This window comes from Fusarium pseudograminearum, chromosome 1, assembly GCF_000303195.2.
Source record: "Fusarium pseudograminearum CS3096 chromosome 1, whole genome shotgun sequence".
NCBI lineage: Eukaryota > Fungi > Ascomycota > Sordariomycetes > Hypocreales > Nectriaceae > Fusarium > Fusarium pseudograminearum.
This window is the reverse complement of record NC_031951.1, coordinates 8,166,545-8,186,903: the sequence shown is the minus strand read 5'-3', so window position 1 is coordinate 8,186,903 and position 20,359 is coordinate 8,166,545. Positions and strand designations below refer to the sequence as shown.

The following is a 20,359-nucleotide window of genomic DNA, read 5'->3' as shown; positions in this document are numbered from 1 at the left end:
GCTTTTGGCTGAGTGTCATCTCAAATTTCCAAATAGACGTCTTCTGCCGTCGCAACTCTCCTCCGTTATCTCACCACAAAGCCGAAGACGGCACCTCCATCATTATCTCTACACCCAATTTCTTCCAACAAAGAACTCTCGCTCAGTCGTCGCAATGACTGCTATGTACGTCTTCATCCACAGCCTCCCCTTTTCTTTTATCTGTCACAGCTTGACTTTTCTTGAGCTTTCTCTGGATACACCCGCAACCATTACCGCAGCAACCACTAACGTAATAATCAATTTGCAGCGAGAGTTTCGATAACATCTACTTGGATCTCTCCAAGGAGAGCGGCAAGTGCAGATTTGCCGAGACCGGTTTCGGATGGAAGCCTGTTGGTGGCGGCGATACCTTTACCCTCGATCACAATAACATCGCCTCTGCGCAATGGAGTCGCGCCGCCAAGGGGTACGAGATCAAGATTGTCCAGCGTTCAAAATCCGGTATCATCCAGCTCGACGGTTTCCAACAGGAGGACTACGATCGACTTGCCAAGGTGTTCAAGAACTGGTATAGCACGGTCCTCGAGAGCAAGGAGCATGCTCTGCGTGGCTGGAATTGGGGCAAGGCTGAGTTCTCCAAGTCTGAGCTCACTTTCAGCGTCCAGAATCGGCCTGCTTTCGAGCTACCATATTCAGAGATTGGCAATACCAATCTGGCTGGTCGAAATGAGGTCGCAGTAGAGATGGCGCTTCCTGAGTCGGGTGCTAATGCCCAACTTGGCGGTGCCCGGTCCAAGGGCTCCAAAGCTGCCGCCGGTCGAGACCAGCTTGTCGAGATGCGATTCTACATTCCCGGTGTGACGACCCGAAAAGAGGCTGAGGGAGAGGACGCTGGAAGTGATGCCGGTAACGACGAGCAAGAAAAGAATGCCGCGACTTTGTTCTATGAGACATTGATCGATAAGGCTGAGATTGGCGAGACGGCCGGCGATACTATTGCCACCTTCCTGGACGTTCTGCATCTTACACCCAGGTATGCCTCAAAAATATGTGACAGTGTCGACGTCGCATTTCCGTCGTATTTTTGTACGTTTACTAATGTATTTTAAACAGAGGTCGTTTCGATATCGACATGTACGAAGCCTCTTTCCGACTTCGAGGCAAAACATACGACTACAAGATTCAGTACGAGGCCATCAAGAAGTTTATGGTACTTCCTAAGCCCGATGAGGTGCACTACATGCTTGTCATGGGTCTTGATCCGCCTCTGCGCCAGGGTCAAACACGATACCCTTTTGTTGTGATGCAATTTAAGAAAGACGAGGAGGTCACAATCGATCTGAACCTTAACGAGGAGGAGCTCAAGAGCAAATACCAAGACAAGCTCGAGCCTCACTACGAGGAACCTCTCCATCAAGTTGTGGCTAAGATCTTCCGTGGTCTAGGCAACAGGAAGATTTCATCACCCGCCAAAGACTTTATCACGTATGTATTCTGTGCTTTGCCAACTAATCTAATTGCTGACATGTGTTTAGACACCGCAACCAGTACGGCATCAAGTGCTCGATCAAGGCAAGCGAGGGTTTCCTCTACTGTCTCGAGAAGGCCTTCATGTTTGTGCCCAAGCCCGCTACATATATCGCGTATGAGCAGACTCAATCGGTCACTTTCTCGCGTGTTAGTGGAGCTGTTTCGGCACTGTCGACATTCGATATCACTGTCCTCCTTAAGAACGGTGCCGGCTCATCTCAGTTCAGCAACATTAGTCGTGAGGATCTCAAGGCTCTTGAAAGCTTCTTCAAGCTCAAGGGTCTACGGGTCAAGAACGAGATCGACGAGGATGCCAATCTGCTTGCTGCTGCCATGAACCAGCAGATGGATGACTCCGAAGACGAGGTGGCCGCCAAGGCCGATCGCGGCTCGGCTGACGAAGATGAAGAGAGTGTGGATGAAGATTTCCGCACTGACAGTGAAAGTGATGTTGCAGAGGAGTACGATAGTGCTCACGAGAGTGATGGCTCAGGCAGTGACGAAAGCAACGTCGATGATGACGAACAGGACGATGACGATGACGACGGCGGCGAGGACGAAGAGGAGCGCCCTAAGAAGAAGAAGAAGACGGGCTGAACGCCCTATCTGCTCGAAGTGCCAGCGCGTTTTAGCTGTCAACGTGAGACAAAAGCAGACTAATGGGAGCGGGACTGAGGAAAACTCGTGGTCTTTGGGGTAGAGATATCAACGGCGTTCAGGCTAGACAGACGATTAAACTTCATTCTGGGTTCAAGCAATGATAGTTTTACAAATTCCACCATTTTCGTATTGACAAACCCTTGAATTGACTTAGACGATTCATGTTAAACATGGGCTTACGGTGAGGGTTGGTCATGGCAGCACAGAACTACAGTAAGCAGAGCTTGACAATATGCTTCATGCGTGAGATGATAGGTGGTGACGAATAGGAGCCCACCGTGCAGGCTGTATGCCTCGGATGCGTTGGATCGATTAGGCTGTATCCTGAGTTCTTGGGAACAAGACTTTGATGTCCATCACTCTCAGCCGCAAAGAACGTCACCTACCTACCAAGGACTTCCCCCGTTCGAATGTTCAGCTTGCACAGAGCACCAACCTCACCATTGTTGTGTCTTGGGCGGCTAATATGCAGGGGTGCTAGGGACTGAGTCGGCAGCAGACAATTAGTCTAGACTATGCAGATTCTGCTCAAGAAAAAGAAACGTTAGGTAACTAGCCCATATATCCGGACGGCTCTTGTAGATCATTCTTCTGCACCTCGGTGCGTTTACCTAGTTGCACACATGCGTACGCATCAAGGGTCTTGCTGTTTCATAGGCGGAAGCCAGTTGTCATTTGTTGAATAGGCACTATGTATGCTCGGCTTGGCCCCGACGATCAAGGGGGGTCCCTAATCGGCGATGGCAGTTCAAGTATATTCGAGAAAGCAGCTAGCCACTGCAAGACCAAGTGTGCAGAATCATGCAGGCTGGCAACTTGTCCGATACCTGGACACTGAAGACGCCTTTTATAACATGTATTACCTATTCTGGTAAGAGTCACGAAATCCGATGTTGAAAAGGTCCCTCGACTGGTACCTGGGTCAGCAAAGTCGCATTTCACTCTTTTCATAGAAGCGATGCCCTTGTCGGTTAAGGTTTGAACAAGATCAGATCAGCCAGGGTGTAAGCGAAGTGTGTTGCCTTTGCCGGAGCCCAAAGCAACAGCGCGAAAAAAGAAAGAGAGAAGGGGGGGGGGGAAGGGAAAATCCTCTCAAGGTTGTTTCCGCTTCCGAAGTGCTTTGTTGTACATATTCCTAGGTATGCAGGTATGGCAAACAACGTGGTATGTGACAGCTCATACAGACTCCGGCTCCGAGGTGGGTTCGAGGGTTGATATCATCCAGGCCAAAGGCCAACTGCACATAAATGTTTCGCCCTTGCACGCGCAGAAATCGCTTTGACGGCCAACAAGCCATTTGATCTGCAGCACCACTGAGGGATTCTCCTTGTGTGGGTAGCACAAAAAGACATTGGATTTGTATCGAGACCGGGTCTCATCCTGCTCAACTTCATGATCTGATGGTTTGAGGGTACATCGCGGGAAAACCCTCGTCATGAACGGAAACAAGCTTTGGCCCGATCATCATACCGACTATTCGTATTAACGTCTCCTTCGTTTGGCAGGTATGTGGCAATGCGAATGTAATCTACAAGACGTCATTTGTAAAGTGTGAGTGGTAGCGAGTTGCTTGTTGTCATCATGTCTATAAATCATCTGTCTCGTCAAGTCGAGCCAGCTTCAGTCGGCCATTGATTGTCTTAGTAGGCCTTATTCTTCTGCTACTATTACTAGTACCTACTGCTTGATCTTCAGATTAGATCCACAGTTGTATGCGCTTACCGTGTAGTACTTACCCGACAAGATCGAGGTACGCGGCCTGCTTTGCACCTTCCCAAATATTGTGTTCCCTGTCGGGGCAGAGGAGAGCACAACAGAGGAAGAGCAGGGTCGAGGTCTGCCTTCCTGGGGACTTGGGCGCTTACCTACTACCTGGTCTACCTACTCCTTATCTGTGTCCCGCCTGGGATGTGTCAAGGGAAAGTGCGGCTCTCTTCCGGTAAAGACATCCTTCTGTTTCTATTTCTTACAACTGACCGGGTAGAGGGTAGGTGCCCACAGTCGCCTATTGCCATGTCTGAAAATGGTTGTCAATGTCCCTGCCTCCAGCGTTGAGCTGCCTTCTCGAGCACCCGACAAGGCTGTATAAGGGCTTTCCAATATCTTGATGTCAAGTGCCAGCTAAACAAGCTACGAAAAGCCCGTCATGCAATCCCTAGGTGAGATCTCTGTCTCACAATCAGGAGAATCAGCTCCGAACAATGACACGCCCAGTCGACTGAACAGTGAAGTATTCGTCGCCTCGTACTTTGGGCAACTCTTGTTTCCTCCTTCGATGTCTCCGCAATCTTTCGACTCACGGACATGAGATGAGAACTTTGACACCGACACAACCGGCGCCAATGCTGGTAAACTTGTCAAAGGAGTGTGACCACCAAAAAGAGGCAGTACTGGCCGAGACCAGTGACGTCGAACAAAAGAACAACACCAGACAATGAGCTTACCTTGGACAAAGTCCTGCCAAATTTTCAAGTGCGCAAATGATACTAACTTGGGTTAATACATGGGCACGGCTTTTAGTCCACAAAAAACCGTTGTCTTCCAAGTTAACTCCCAACCCAATGCCAGAATGACATATCAACTCAACGGCCAACAACCACATTCGGCTCCATGAGTCCCTAGTCCGCCTTGAAAGGTATTAGCTTCGACATCCAACGTGAATCCCTTTAGCCCAGGGTCCTCCTTTCCCAGTCATGGCATACATTTTCGTTGGTTGGTGCAGGCTTGCGACCCCCCCTCCCCCCTGGTTATAGCCAGCCACCCCCCCCGCTCCTCGGTTGCGAACCTAGGATCAGACCACCACATTGCAGACATACATACAGATTTAAGTGGTTTTCACGCGGGCTGACTTGAATCAGAGGCCGCGTACCTGGTGCCTCTGCTCCTGTCAGATCAAGCAATAGTTCCATCTAGTTACAGTTATCATCTCCGTCCAGCTGGATCCGAAATAACCGGCTCGCAACACAAAGCCGTATCAACAGAGGCTTGTGATGCTATCTGGTATCACTGTGGCGGTACATCTGCCTCACTATATCAAATATCTTGTTTCCTTGTCTTGTCACAGGTGATCTGTCCCCTAATGAACCACCTGAGGGTTGGGATACGGGCAGAAATGGGATTTGCCCAAGACAACCAAAAGTCAACATTCTCCCCCCTGAGGACTTGCTTGACAGTAAGGGTTTGTGCAGTGGCATGAGTGGCATGAACCAGATGACCAAATAGGAAAGCTCGCAGCAATATGATGCAGCATCGCGCCAGACAAGACTCAGGGCAGCACACTGACAGGGAGGTTCTATACATCTCTATGCACCTTTCCGAGCTTGACATGTGAGCAATAGGGCTTGTTGCTAAGCAAATGGCCAATAAAGGCTGAACAGGCAAGGCCTTGACGTGCCGATCACTTTACAAGTAAGAGCATGAATGCCACAAAGCACCACTGCCAGTCCCGGGCCTAATCCCAGCCCTGGTCTTGGTGTCCTCCTCCCCCTCCAAGGGAGCCCACACTACTTTCTAGCCCAGTTCCAGCTTGAGCTTGCCAGAAGTTGTCCTCAGGTCCCCTTTTGGGGCGGTAAAGGCGGGGACACTGGCCAATTTGATAGTCGAGTCATTCATTGCAATTACAGTCAGGGCTTCGACTTGAATCCACACATGGCTCCTTCATCGTCCAGCATTGGCTTTCCCACGGCCACGGATACAAACCAGCCACATCCTCCTATTGGAAGCCTAATAGTTCACGTGGGGAAAGTACAAGAGGCTTGCCTTGCTTTGACACAACACCATCAGTTTGTCCTATGTCATTTTTAACAAAGAAAGAACTAGCATATCCGATGCTGAGAGCAAATACGTGAGCACGCGAGAGAGTAGTCATCAAGGGCCTCGAACCACAATCTGTCCAGGCCCCGGGATAACATTGGATGTCCCCGTGACTAGTTGCTCGAATCTGAAAGCACAAGGGGGAAGTGGCAGCAGACGAGAGAAGAGAAGAAAGGGGTCGGCGATCGAGATACGAAGAGAGCCAAAGGCCATTTTGAAGACTGGACAGTCGATAGCGTGGCTGAGAAAGAAGCTGTGAGTAAAGATCTGACGAGCTGAGCAATGTCACCCAACCCAGCATGTGTTCAAACGTTAATAATGATCCGCAGCAGACACCAGGGAGCGGCAGTGAGGGAATCCTCGGTTGCCGTTAAGTACCTAGTGGGAAGCAAGACACCGTCACTCATTCGCTCATCGAGTAAGAAAAAAGCAAGGGCCTCTGCAGACATTCGATCCGTCACTTGAGTTGACCGATTGTCTCGTGGTGCCGAGAATTCTCTTGGGTGGGGTGACATTTTATCTTGTGTTCGGCGGAAGCACGAGACCACGGCACAGAACGGCCCCTCCATTGTCCAGACTACCAACTGCCTGAGAATCGGCGCGGTGGCGCTAGAACTATCGAGCAGGCTCCGGTGACGTCGAAATCTGCGGCTTCCAATTGTCGTATAAGCACTTCGGGTCCCTTTAAATCACCAGCCTTGGTGGTGAAGCGCGGTTCCGGCCGTAGGGCCCAGGGTGAGTGGCTCAGCAGAAGCTGTTTATCAAGACGTTCACAGATCGAAGCCCAGTCGCTCATGGTATCCGATACCATCCAAATCCTCATACTCAAGCGACAATAAGTTGCTGCCAAAGTGGCACCTCCCATCGATACCCGCAACGCTAGACATCTAACGCAAGAGCCGAACGAATACTCCAGAGACGACCAGCACCCCAGATCCTACTGCAGCCACTGATTCGAATCCTTACTATGGCAGGGGATCATGCTGGAGACCAGTCATTTTATGACTTTCTCATAGAAGAGCCAGAGGTACGTTGATTAGTGATGTTTGTTGGGGTGAAAAAGTTTTGCTGTCCCCTTTTACGATGTGAGCTCATTGTGAAGAGGTAAGTATCACTAGCTCGAGATTGTACCGTCGAGGCCAGTGCTCAATGACATGGTGCATTGGCTGCAAATCAACTGAGACATGTCAACACCACACAGGACATCGGGCCAGTGGCTGGATCTCGATCGCACTGGCGTCCATCTCTGCTCTGGTCTGACTCGGGCTCGCCTAAAAAAAATGGCATAAGCAATTGCGCTATGGCTCATTGTTGCGACATGCCATGGTACCACAGAAAGATGTACGGTTCAGATGGAGCCAATCTCTTTGCAGATATTTCTCTGATGGAAAGAGTGGCGAAGAGCAGCTGAAAAGATGGCAATCTCTCTCGAGGTGGAAGAAGTGGATGAGGAAGAAGAGAAAATTGAGTTGAACCGAATTGAATTGATCAAAGTCTAACGTTTGGCGTTTCCGTTGGAGTAGATGATAGCGCCGGCGCCACCCGGCCAATTCCCGCATCAACAGCCCATTTCATCGCCGAATCGTACCAGTCGCAACACGCCGCTGCGGCCAGAATCGACCGAAATCGAGACCCACCGCCATGCGAATCACCCGCCAGCTTTACCGGTACTCGGAATGCAACTGCCGGTTCCAGGGACAGGAGCGGGAACGGTACATGAGTCATCACGTGCCCAGTCACGAGCTCCCCTCAACCTCGACCTCGACCTCGACTTACACGCGCCATCTCACCCATCACATCTCTCACATGGAGCTCCCCATGAGCAAGAGCACGCCCACGAAATTCAGAGGCACGGAGCTCATTCAGCACAGAGTTCAGCGGGTTTGCCACCCACTGGGTTTGCAAGTCATCTCCCTCCTGCATCATCAGGTCCCATGTCGTTAGGTTGGAACATGTACCATGTCCCTCCAAATCTGCACCTAAACGCAAATCAGTTTAATTTCGAGGTTCCAGGTCATATGGATGTATCTGGGCACCCAACGCATCTGGAACATTCATCCACAAATCCAAACTCGTTCCACTACGAACACCACATTGTTTCCCCGTCAAGCATACATCCAAGCACTGCCCACTTCGAGGGAGAAGTCCCAAGCCAATGGGATGACTCCCTAGGTCATGGTGCGAGCACTCCAAAAGTGCGGACTCCCTCGCATCATGTCTCGAGCAATCCTTGGGCTGAGATAAACGAGCCCGCAGGCGGCGAAAATTTGGCCCCTGTTACCCGGCCACGAAAGTCCGCTCGAGCAAGGCGGCAAAAGAAAGAGCGTCGCAAGCTCTCAGATGCTTCTCAGGGAGCAAGGAGTAGCAGTACAGGTGGCACCGCTCATTCTGTTTCTGATGCTGCAAGTCCAAGTTCTACATCCCAACAGAGCCGTGCCAGTCTCGCCTCCAAATCTGCCTCAATGACGTCCGCAGCCTCGACAGCTTCGAGCCGACAAAGCAAGCTCCGAAGCGCCTCTAGAACTTCCAAGAATACTCTAGATAAACCAAACGACACAGCCGAAGACCGTCGAACCCGAGCATCGCATAATCTTGTTGAAAAACAATATCGAAACCGACTCAACGCCCAATTTGAATCGCTCCTACATGCCCTACCCGAACAAATACGACACGGTAATAATGGAGGTGGCAATGGGAACGTGGACAAAGAATCCGAACAGGCGAACGATCTTGACCGACGAGTCAGTAAGGGCGAGGTGCTTGAAATGGCTCGCAGGCATATCGAAGCACTAGAGCGTGAGCGAAACCAGCTGGAACTTGAGAACCTTGAGCTTCACGGCAATATACGAAAACTCAAAGGATCGGGGTCCGAAAATATGAGTGCGTCTGGTCAGGAGAGTTCTGTCGAGTCCGACGTTATCAAGAAAGAGGCGAAAACAGGCGACGAAGATGAAGACGAAAATCCATAACTCAGATCGGCATTTTGGATAAGAAAGAGTTGGATGCAGAATAAATTTCAGGTAAACAGATTGCTCGTGGCAATATGCTCTCGAATGTGGGCTCCCATTCCTGTTCCTAAGCATTACATTTTGCGTCCAACTTGTTCCCTTTCGTTGCATTGCTTTGATTCCCATTTGATACAATCCCTTTTTCAAACCTCGGTTTCATCATGACGATGAATCAATGATCCATCGCACCCTATTCATATATTATCCGCAGCCGGTCCATTAACTTGTCCATCATATTCTAGCTCGAGGCTTTTGATGTTCATGATCACCCAGAAAATATTGGGACTTTGGCTCACTCTCTATATGCTTGCCTGTCTCCCTTTCTTTGTTCTTCCTTATATACTCTTATATACTTATACTTCGCCATCCTGTCTTTATGCTTCCTCTCTTCACGACCTCCCGCCCGTACCTTTCTTCCCTTCACATCAACTCACACTATTCAAAAGCCTCAACGAAAGAAAAGAACATAGAGTTTTAGGTCGAGACATACTGCATAGATGCCCTGTTATACTTTGTCCTTATATTAATGCATCTGTTTCTACTTTGGTTTCCTTCATGGTTTCATGATGAGCCTCTTCACATTTCACACATGGAAATTGCGGTTCAGGATTCTACAATGCACAATGGAGACGCAATGAGGGGATATGGAAATGGTTTATGAAAGCGAAGAGACAATATATGGTGGACTTCACTATGGACTATCGGTATTATCTTTGGAAGGGTTGCCTTATCATGGCCATATGAATATAATAGACATTTGATTGCGGTTTGAAATTCTTATTACTTTATTTTGTGATAAAACATACGAAATTTTCCTTGCTTAGTCGATTTCAACGTCTGATTATGATCCAGACACGAAGACGCGAGCCAGACCTCTTATGTTTATTTGGTATGAGTCGATGGCATTGCGTGTGGTATGTTCACACCCTCGGGTCGTGGCTCACAAGTATTGTAGCATGATATATCGGATGTCAGACAACAAGCATAGCGCAGCGTGATTATGACACATCCGACAATTAAATACGTAATAGTAATTTACCTAAACGAATCAAGTAGTCAAGCGAGTTCAGCATATGGGACGTTGATAAAATGGGTTGATTTTGTAAAGTTATTTTAGTATAAATAGAGTCTAACGTATACGGTAGCAGATGTCTCACTTCTAGCGCCCTTTGCAGAGTTATATAAATAGGCCATGTTGCCTTGTATTGTACAGGATAGCTTGCTTCTTTGTCGCTAGTTTTGTCTAAAAGTTCATAAATCCATCATCACTCGTCATAGCTGGACACCCTATCCAGTTTGTTGTTTCCCAATGTAAGCCAGGTATTTTTTCTTAACTGGCCCAATTGTGTTTGGCCAACTCCCAGTTGCCATTGTGTAGTAAAAAAAAAATGATGAAAGAGAGGAAGAAAGCAGATAAAAAGAAAACACACCCAATGCTTTGTCTAGCTTTTTGAGTACCGCTCCAATGCATTTGCAAAACCAAAAAAAAAGTGCGCCTTGGAATGAGCTGAAAGGCGAAAGCGAGAAAGTCAAGGCATTAAAGCCAGACAATGGGGCCAAAGCCCCAAGAAAGTAGATTGCCTTTCACAGCCAAGTTCGAATCCATACAAAAGAAATTCCGACCATGCGATGGTTGACCCAAAAAGACAAATGTGATGATGTTGTTGTTGTGTATACAAGAGTGCGAAAGCGACTCGTAGCGCGCATGCAAAAGAAATATGTAGAAGGCGAAGAGATAGCAAAGGAAATGGACCTCTGGAGGTTGAGGTCAAAACGTGAAGAGATGCAGGTAGGAGAAAGTATCTAGATACGATCGCCACTACCCTTGGCATATGTGCGGGGGAAAAGAGCATATTGCCCGACGGGAGGTGCCTGCGCGCTGAGACTTGTTGTCCTGGCACGAGGACGTCGGGTCTTGATGGCCTCAACCGACTTGTTGACGGGGACCTCCTCCCTGACGATGGACTCGCTTGCATGGCTCTTGTGGTGAGGCTTCTTGCTAACGGGTACAGAAGGGAAGGGGGTAAGCTCAGGGACAGTGTCCTTCTCAATAGAGGCGGGAGGGGTGGTGTCTTCCTCTTCGCTGTCATCATGAGACTTGATGATCAAAGATTCGCGAACACCATCGTTTTGCTCAACCCACTTATTGAGCGATGTGCTGCTTGTGAGACGGGTAAGGTTGGTCCAAGTGGAGTTGGTAGAAACATGGCGTTCGCCAGTAGAGTCGGAAAGGGAAGTGGAGTTGGTGGCAGTGGTAGAGGTACTGGCACGTTGGTTAGACAGTTGGAGAGAGTTGTGACTGGCAGCGTTGCTAGCATTCTCATAGATGTGATCATGGTCGACGATACCGTGGACCAATTCATCCTCGCACAGGTAGCTCTGCTTCTCAGTCTCGTTGAGGAGCATTTGCTGGTGGTAGTCGCCAGGAATAAGGAGTGAAGGCGACAAGGTAAAGCCGTACGACTCCCTGAAGCTAGAGGCGCGTGAGTCATTTCGAGTATGGTTGAGCTGAGGAGGGCGACGACCCTTTTCTCCACGAGGGAGCGAAAAGTTGTTGGTCACTGCGACACCCATGTTTGGGGAGGCAGTCTCGGAGGTGCTCTCGGGAGAAGCGTGACTAGCAGGGCTTAGAGCCGGCATATCAAAACGGGATGCGGAAAGCATACCGGGAGACGACTCAGCTGTGCCAACCGACGGCAACTCCCTCAGCTCATCATCTCCGAACATGTCGAGACGGAACCCAGGTGCTGTCTCTCGTCCAGTGTCCATTGATGGCCTCTCCCATTCGTATTCGAAGTTGGCATCGGCTTCGTGCTCGTAACAGTAGTCGATGTCGTCTTCCCAGCTCTCCCTGATGGAGGGGATGTGACCTACACTACCCTTGTAATGTCCAGCACTACGTTGGGCGGCAGCGTTCTCTGAGCCCTGGGGTCCCCTCAGCAGAGGAACAGACTGACTAGCACGAAGCGACGACCTTGTGCTGGTAGTGTTTTTCGGCGAGCGCATCATCTCCTCCTCCTCTGGAACATCTGGCAACGGTGGCTCATAGTTTGTGGTTGCGGGGAGTGGCCAGGCGGCATCGTCAGGGGTAGTTATAGCATGCGAGAAGCGATGGTCGTCTACTGGCAATGGTTCCTGGTCCATGACAACACCAAACCCTTGAGGCACTGCTGAGGCTCGTTCCATTGTGTCTTTGGGGCTGAAAGGTCGAGGGTGTCGGAAGCCGCCGCTTGTCAGAGGACGGTCCCGGCCCGTCATTGCAAGAGAGTCGCTTTCTCTTGGCTGTCGGCTGGAGCTTCTCGGGGGCGGAATAGGAGCACCCAATGTAGGAGAGTGAAGCTCCTCAATAGGGGGAGATCTCGGGGGTCGGATTGGACGAGGCGGGCTGGTACGAAGCTGCTCCTGAGATCTAGCCTGCTTGATATAACGTCTTGGAAGGGCAGAGGCTCTTGCACTACGGGGTGATACCTGAGGTTCAGGGACATGCTCCGTGGAAGCCGAGAAGTTGGGCATGCGCAGCTCCTGTGCGGGAGTGCGCGAGGCCGAGTTGTTCGCTTGGTCGCGGGGAGTGTGTGTCACATGCTGGAAGTTGAAGGGTCCAGAGATTTGAAGCTTCTTTTGGAGGGCGACGTCATCTCGAGAAGACTTCCGGCGAGCAAAGATGGTCGGCATGATGGCGTCTTTGAAAGTGGCCAAGGAGGTTTCACTGCCCACTTCAGTTGAGTAAATTGAGCTTGCTGCTGAGCTTTGAGCACTGCTCTCACGGCGGCGACCTGACTTGCTTGACTTTGCACGGCGATGAAATATGTTCTTGCCCAATACCTGGACACTGTCGGGTCGGTCTCGGGAGGAACTTCCGCTGGTAGTTGTGGATCGTTGGGATGAGTGCCGGGTGATGCTCATGTTTTCGAAACCCTGCTCCCATCCACGCTCACCAGTCATAAGTATCGAGGATCCAGTGGATGCAGTGCGTTGGCCGCGGTTGAGATGAGACGCATGTTTCATCTGCTTGCTCAATTGACGTATTCTTTCGGGAGATGGAGGACCTTCAACAGCTGGTACCAAGTACTCATCGAGATCGAGAGGTGATTGGGATGCTGGAGGAGATACATCGTAATAACTAGTCATATCGGCACCACTGTTGGCCTGCGGGCTCAGTTTTGCTTGAGTATCGCGCCTGGAACGGTCTGACTGGTATTCTGAATAGTAAGGCATATTTGCGGCCCACATTATAACTCAATGCCTCCTAAAGGAGGGCGACGTCGAAGTGTGCCCTGTATGTAAACAATGACTGGCTAAGTTGACCTATTCCGTAATTTGTTGTTGGTGTTATGTATGTGTTGCTATGTCGAAGCCAATAAGGAATGAAGCAAGTGAGACGAAACCTAATGAGAGACAGATACAATGAGACAGGTATGTATATAAGGTTTCAAGCAAGTACCGGAACGAGGGGTGGGAAAGGTCAATGGGAAACAAGGCGAGATAGAATAGAAATAACGACGCGGATGGATGCAAGACAATGTACATATAAGATTGTCTGGGAGCGAGAGATTGATGCAATCTTGGGGCAAGGCAAGTCGTACCCTGCCCAAAGATTAGACAGGCCCTAGGAACTGGGGCTAAGGAAGACTAGGGCGGTGGTAAGGGGGGACCCTCGACAAGGCCCCGAGTGGGTTGGGGTGGGTTGTCCCTGGCCCGTCTCGACGGACACAAGCCCCGGGAATCTGGGGGTTTTCCTTCGCTGCAAGGCCCTGTTGTGCTGTGCAAGGATGTTTCGATCAGGCAGAGTTGAGTGCTGGTACCGCAATGCGTACTGTGCAAGTCCCCCTTGCCGTACATAGTAAACGTAACCGTAACCTCAGACGATGCTCGGCTCGCTGTAGGGCGACATGAGGTCCGTGGTGGTGCGATTGGGACACCTTGGACGTTGATTATCGCGCTCAGGGACAACCAAGTGGGCGCGCCTTGTTTTACTATTCAGTATCTTGGTGGCCGATATGTCAGGTTGAGACATCAAGAAACAACACAAGAAAACCCTAATTGAACTCCGAGCAGCGCAAATAAAGGCGAAAACGCACGAGAGGGTCGGTCAGTCAACCCAGTCCAGTCGGGTCATCACGATGTGAAGAGAATTTTCACTGGCAGAAGCAACGAAGAGCAAGCAAGGGAGGCTCCATGCTTGATACTCATTCATGCTTTAGTTACTACTGCAATGGTTCGATAACATGCAGTAGTAACAATGGGTACTCTATGTTTGCTTTCCAATAGCTTTTCACCAAGAACAAGACCAGAGCAAGAGGCGTCCGTAGTAGGGCTAAATGATAACACACACACACGTAGCTTGCACTGGCAAGCTATTGAATGCGGGTGGGCCGTAATGAATGCGCTTGAGTATATTAGCAAGTCAAACAGGACGTTATGAACGCGAGACTATTGATGACCGAAGACCGCCGATATGATCGACGTGTGGGTTTCGTTTCGATGTCGTTTGTTCTAGCATCTGTTTCTATTTTGAAGACTTGGTAGAATCTCACAATACCTGTGTTACAGGTCTGGCAGGGCCAGAGCTGGCCTCAGACCGAGTGGTTCCAAGAGAGCACGTCCATTCTTTGTTGGCTCTAGTCTTTTTTAGCAGCCGGTAGGAAACAGCTCCAGAAACATGCAGGAACAAAGCCGTAGCCACTTGGTTTCCTTAGGTTGGTGAGTGAATCCACATCGCAGGTTACGTGCATTACTTGCTCATTGACGTGAGTAGTGGTGACGACCAATTACTTTATGAGTCAGTAACTCTCTAATGCTCGGTCTAGCTCCCTTGGTGCCAGAATGTTCGATCACTTACATTGATTAGGATAAATATAATGAAAGTTTGAAATTACACACAGAGTCCAAAGATATGCTACGGATGGGAGACGAGAGTTCGATGAAGCTGCAAGGATCTTGGCAAACCAACCGTACGCCCCGTTGCACTTCCGTATAAATTATTTGGAGAATTGGACACAATAGCTTGTGCTTCCCCAGTCGTGCTTTGCTTCACTTCGGTAGCTTCTTGGTGCTGATTCATGATGTGCCATCTCCGTCTCATACCAACTGCTGGTCTCCGAGATGTCCGATGAATAATTTCGAGACTGCAAAAACGAAGCTACGTATGTAACTAGCCACGCACCGTTCGTCTCTCAGGAGCTTCATCGAACTGACTGAGCTTGTGTGCAACACGTTGGAGGACGCGCTAGCCCAAGACCTTTTTTGCGGGTCATGGCAGTAGAGAAACGCGTCCGGCGTTGCATGCTCTGGAAACCCACTAAATCTCCCATGGTTCGTTTTAGCGTCGGGGACGGCGAGGATGATACAGACCGTGGCCAAGCTCAAGCCATGACCACATCTGCAGATTGCTTCATCTTCTCCTGACCTCGTGGTGGTACATCATTTTGAGATCCAGTAGTAGTCTAATTAAAGACACAACTCAGCCATGGCTATCACAATCGGCCCAGCAACGTGCCGTATCTGTTTGGCAGGGCAGCTGTTTAATGTCGTAGTGTGTTTTTGAGACCAACATCTTTGTAGATTGGAGGCTCGCTTGGGTGTCGATCAACTAACACCTGAACATGAAGCTATCGAGATGGGGAAATGCGTAGCTCATTCTCTGGATTGTCGACCAAGGCTGAAACAAATTTTGGTGGCGTCTCATGTTTATTCGTCCTTGGTTCAAGAATCTGGTAGAGCACGCATGGACTGTTCCTCGACGTTGGGTATCTAAGGGGATGAGGTTCCAATGAAGACATTTCACTAGCCCCAAGAAAGCAGAAGCTCAGAAGAAGTCAGGAATAGCTTCAGAAGCTAAACCTTGTTTGGCATGTGCCATATTGGCTCGGTTGTGGCACACAGACGGCGTAGCAACCAGCCTGAGCGTTCAGCTCGAGCTTTTACTTGTGCTTGTGCCCAAGAGGATAGACCAGCCAGCACAGCAGCAACAAAAACAACCCGTGTAAGAAGAAAGCGTACGGATACTCCGTATACGCAATTGCTTGGTTGTATAAAATCTTACCCGCTGTACTGGGACATGCTCCCTGATGTGGGATGACGCGTGCGTAGTGGGCTTTGCAAGTAGGTTCAGTTCAGTCTCCGAAAACCAGGGCTGGTGGGTAAAGATCGTCTCGTGGATGACGCGGAGGACAACTGGATGAGCGAATATGTGACTGAGGAAAAGCTTGATGTCGAAACAGACGCGGTGTATCCTCTTCGGGCTATTGCCGCGACCCTCTTGTCTCTCCAATAGCAGACAAGGCACAGTTCCGGTCTAGGAGACCGGTCTAAGAGAGAGGGTCAACGACGGACCTGGCGTTGGAAGAGTTGATTTGGAGGAGACGAAATTAGTTAATCAGGTTATTGGAACTTCGACCACTTCTTCGCTTGGTTATTTCTCGTACCTCCCTCCAGCTTGTGGAGGAGTAAAGTTTTCTGGTAGCATCCCCTGGTAAAGGCACAAGGCCCTGCAGCGACGTGCAGTATTAGCGCCAGTGCCGGGATTGGGTTTCTTGCTCATTGGGGTTGGCGGTCAGGGGTACCTAAGGTAGCGTAGGGTAGAGTGAAAAAAGTGAAAATGCCGGTCCTTCTGTACCACGAAAGCTTGGGCTCGGTGCGTGTAACAGAAGTTAGGTGGTGTTTCGGTATAGTTCTCTCGGGTTGCTCTTGCTTGAGTCGTGTACAAGTAGGTATCTACAGCAATATGGCATCGGTGTCCTTTCCTGTCTGTGTCACGATGGCTTTTTGGTTCGGTTTGGTTTTGATGGATCCAGGAACGGGGGGGGCTTGCCCCTGCGCCATGGTATGGTAGTCGGTACGAATCTCCACCAGCAGCTGTTGGATGGGGAGCTAAGAACAGCAGCAGCAGTAATAATAACATTGCCCTAGGCTAGGCGGATGGTTGCCGCCACTGACCCCGGTGGCTTGATGGGCAGAGACGCTAAGGCTGGACTTGAGACAGTTAGCAGAACGCCAGGTGGCGCCAGAAGCCGCTATGGAAGGTTCTATTTCTCCCCATTCGTACCATGGTTGCGATTTGGTTTCATGTTTTGCTGGAGTGCAAATGTGACGAGTTACCAGACCAGACGCATCATGGGGATTGCTGTCAAAGTGTTTGTCGTAGATAAAGATATGTCGATGCGATGCAGCAGGTGGAATCATTAATTAATCTATCTGTGGGAGACGTCAAAAACGTGGTCAGGCTGGTCTGTGTGCTCCTTCTCCCTCGTAAAACCCACTCGTTCCTTCCCTCTACAGCTGACTGCTGATGTTCTAGCAGGCCTACCCTTGAGTCGCCTGTAGGCACTGTATGTAGGCATATTGACAGACAGATATTGATTAGGCCCGTATGAAAAAGCACATACATTCAGTTGTAGAACAGTTCATCCCTGTAGTAAATTTTCTGACATCTCTGACTCTCTTTCTTCTTTTTTTACCGTATCTTTGTGCGGCGGGCATCTCCTTGTTGGCGTTAATTACGTAGTAGTAGTAGTAGTAGTAGTAGTAGACTCTTTTGGACGTGCAATCTCAAAAAGTCCCTCGAATTCAGCTAGCAACCAGTCGAGAGGAAATGATGCAACTGAGTGCCCAGGCTGCCAGGCTGCCAGTCCCAGGTCCTGTGTTGACTGACGTCCATGATTATTAGTTGCTTGAGATTACATGTTGACCTGCATTAGTCTATTGATGATCAGGGCAGACCAACGCCACTTACACCATATGCAGCCTCCAATTTAGCCGATGACTGGCCGCCCGTTGAACCCAACAGCATCATCCATAATAACAGAAGTGCTATAGGATCGTCGTGTCAAATGTCAAGTCGTTCCAGTGCCTTGCCTAACAGAGTAGGTCGATCCAGCCATGGTTGGTGAGATTGTCGAATTCGCTCACAGACAGGACGGGAGCTTTACTGCTTTGGCCATCACTCACATTGGACCTTGTAAAGTACAGACCAGGGACCTGGGACTGCTGATGGATGAAGCGTCCAAGTATTTTACTTGCTCTATCTGTCGGTACCTACCTAGTATGTAGAATCTGCAACGCGGGGGAGATTGCGCGAGTTCTTTTCTGCTGATCCCTTCTACCTACCCCAACTGGTTAATGCCCTCGCAGCGCGCACGTATAGCTACCAACATAGTACCTGGTAGACATGCAGTGCAGTGTGTTGGTGCTGGAGTAGCATTCAGGATCTAGCTGATGCTGATGACCCGTAAATTGGATATGCACTGATGGGGAGACATGCTTACGAAGGAACATGTCCCTCGAGGATTTTCTAATGATGCAGTGTGTTGATGCTGGTTAATACCTACCTGATACCGTAACTGTACTTGTTCAACAAATGAAAATTTGCTTTTGAAAGTACAGGTTCTGCTGCTGTATTGACTGGAATAGGCAATGCTTGCTAACCCAGCTACCTACCTACTACTACATAGTAGTAACGGGCAGTTAGGTAGGTAGTTCTCTACAGGCTGTCCATCATAGGTACATCTACATGCTTAGTAAAGTAGCCAATCGGTGCAAGTAGACTGACTGGCCTCAAGCTGTCGACATACACCCAGTGCAACTGCACCCGATCCCTGCCTGGACGCGTGCCCAGTGGATGGCTTGGCTTTTACGGCATCGCATCGCATCGAAAACTCCCCTGTACTTGCTTACTACAGTAGGGCAAGTAGGGCAGCCGGTCTGTCATACCAGAATGGAACCCCGAACCCAACATTGTGGATCCCCTGTCATACTTTCACAACGGTCACCCACAAACTTGGGCTCGGTTTCAAGCACAACACTTGTTCCCGTACCGTACTGCACCGCACACGTACATCTTCAGCCCGGCTAGATACGTACAGTATGTACGTACGACTTATCTACAGCCTACAGGGCTGTCCCGTCCGCCCGCTGTCCGCTGTCCGCTGTCGTGCTCTGCTGTGCCTCTCTGACTTGACATTCATCCTTTCTTTTCTTTTCCCGATACGTCAGTAGGTCAGCTACACACACATACGGAATATGCAACCACGGATTGTACGACACCGAATTTCATGCGTCCCCCTGACCTGACAAACCAGAACTGCAAAGTAAGTCGGTGTGACATTGCTATCCTAGTTTCCCATGCGCATATGCGTGTGAACTCTCGGGGCTTGCAGCAGTTGTAAGCAGGTAGGTAGGCTACGGCTACGGCTACGCTGTGACTGTTACAACAAGTGTCGCATTGCCCAGAGCACCTACCTAGACTAGGTAAAAGTCAAGGCAAAGGCGGCTCGTGGATATAGTACCTAGGTAGTACCCTTCTTGCCGAGGCTTCACCTTGACACACTGCGCATCACAGTCAATACGATACAGAGTCTCCATGTGCAGAGCAAGCGAATGCATGGTGGGACAACGAAAAGCCCCGCGAACAAAATAAACAAGCATTATCCTCAATCGGCAAACCTTGGCTCGTACCTACGTCCTGTTATACTGTACGGAACAGCATAGCCGATCTCTACTGTACCTACCTCTCTTTGCGGGGGCCGACCGATACAATGCTCAGGGTTTGAATGCAGAGTTTCCCGCGACCCAGAATCTGGACGCGATGTCGTACCAGCCAGTCAGAGCAAAAACCCGTGAGTTCTCTTCGGATGTTGAGCCTCTCCAAACCCTTGCAGTCTAGGGCAATGCTGCCAATGCTGTGGGTTGTTGCTTCTGTCCGTCGTCTCCTCGGCCCTCTGGGCCTTCCTTCCCGCCGCTAAACGGGCCTTGTCAGTTCTCTTGCTGGACCTCTAGCGCCGGGGAACCACTTCTCGTCTTCCGTTCCTGGGGGTTTTCGGCTTCATTTGTTTGCCTCGGGGCGATTGTGTTTGCCAGTACGATCGCCATTCGCTTCTGAACGCACTCCAATGTAATGTAATATTGAAAACGCATCTCGGCCATCCTTCTGCAACGTCGGCCAGCTTGGCAAGAAGCGTTGGATGCGACAAGAAATTCCTCTTGACCTAAAGTCCGTTCACACGTCAAACTTTAGGTTAGCTGTTCCTGAACTCAAATTGTGCGCCGTCTCCTCCTCCATAAAAAAAAAATGTCAAGGTCAGGGATTTGGTCTTCTTCCCTGGCCCTCGAAAGCCATGGATCTGGGCCTCAAAGCTGGCCGGTCTAACTGGCCATGTTGCATGGCATCAACGCTACCTACCTGTCGGTAAATGAACAGTCATTCTTCTTGATTGCCTATGCTTGTAAGTTGGCTCTCCCTACCTTGATTCGAAAACTCAGATCACTGCATAGTCAAAGCTGTCGCCAGCCACATGTCTCGAGAGTTTGTTATTCCATCTATTATCAATTGAGTTCAATATGAAAGGCAGATCCGGTTTTGCCGTTCAAAC

The 20,359-nt window shown here is 49.8% G+C and overlaps 4 protein-coding genes across 4 annotated transcripts, besides 2 other annotated features; 2 read left to right on the top strand and 2 right to left on the bottom strand.

Moving 5' to 3' along the window:
• Positions 1 to 154: 154 nt before the first annotated feature.
• Positions 155 to 2,109, top strand: FPSE_08638 (uncharacterized protein; the record flags this gene model as incomplete). Its single annotated transcript, XM_009261756.1, has 4 exons — positions 155 to 165; positions 290 to 1,015; positions 1,096 to 1,467; positions 1,518 to 2,109. 4 exons carry the CDS (start codon positions 155 to 157, stop codon positions 2,107 to 2,109), a joined length of 1,701 nt encoding a protein of 566 aa, XP_009260031.1.
• Positions 2,011 to 2,078: a microsatellite.
• A 5,399-nt stretch (positions 2,110 to 7,508) lies between the features above and the next one.
• On the top strand, positions 7,509 to 8,954 carry FPSE_08637 (uncharacterized protein; the record flags this gene model as incomplete). Its single annotated transcript, XM_009261755.1, has 1 exon — positions 7,509 to 8,954. The coding sequence occupies one exon, from the start codon at positions 7,509 to 7,511 to the stop codon at positions 8,952 to 8,954; it is 1,446 nt and encodes a 481-aa protein (XP_009260030.1).
• A 1,842-nt stretch (positions 8,955 to 10,796) lies between these two features.
• Positions 10,797 to 13,223, bottom strand: FPSE_08636 (uncharacterized protein; the record flags this gene model as incomplete). The annotated part of the gene is made up of 1 exon (XM_009261754.1): positions 10,797 to 13,223. One exon carries the CDS (start codon positions 13,221 to 13,223, stop codon positions 10,797 to 10,799), a length of 2,427 nt encoding a protein of 808 aa, XP_009260029.1.
• A 4,265-nt stretch (positions 13,224 to 17,488) lies between these two features.
• FPSE_08635 (uncharacterized protein) lies at positions 17,489 to 19,373 on the bottom strand (the record flags this gene model as incomplete). Its single annotated transcript, XM_009261753.1, has 12 exons — positions 17,489 to 17,629; positions 17,725 to 17,801; positions 17,940 to 17,975; positions 18,031 to 18,044; positions 18,099 to 18,150; positions 18,257 to 18,282; positions 18,320 to 18,331; positions 18,666 to 18,736; positions 18,827 to 18,839; positions 18,883 to 18,965; positions 19,006 to 19,192; positions 19,318 to 19,373. 12 exons carry the CDS (start codon positions 19,371 to 19,373, stop codon positions 17,489 to 17,491), a joined length of 768 nt encoding a protein of 255 aa, XP_009260028.1.
• Positions 17,493 to 17,520: a microsatellite.
• Positions 19,374 to 20,359: the final 986 nt, after the last annotated feature.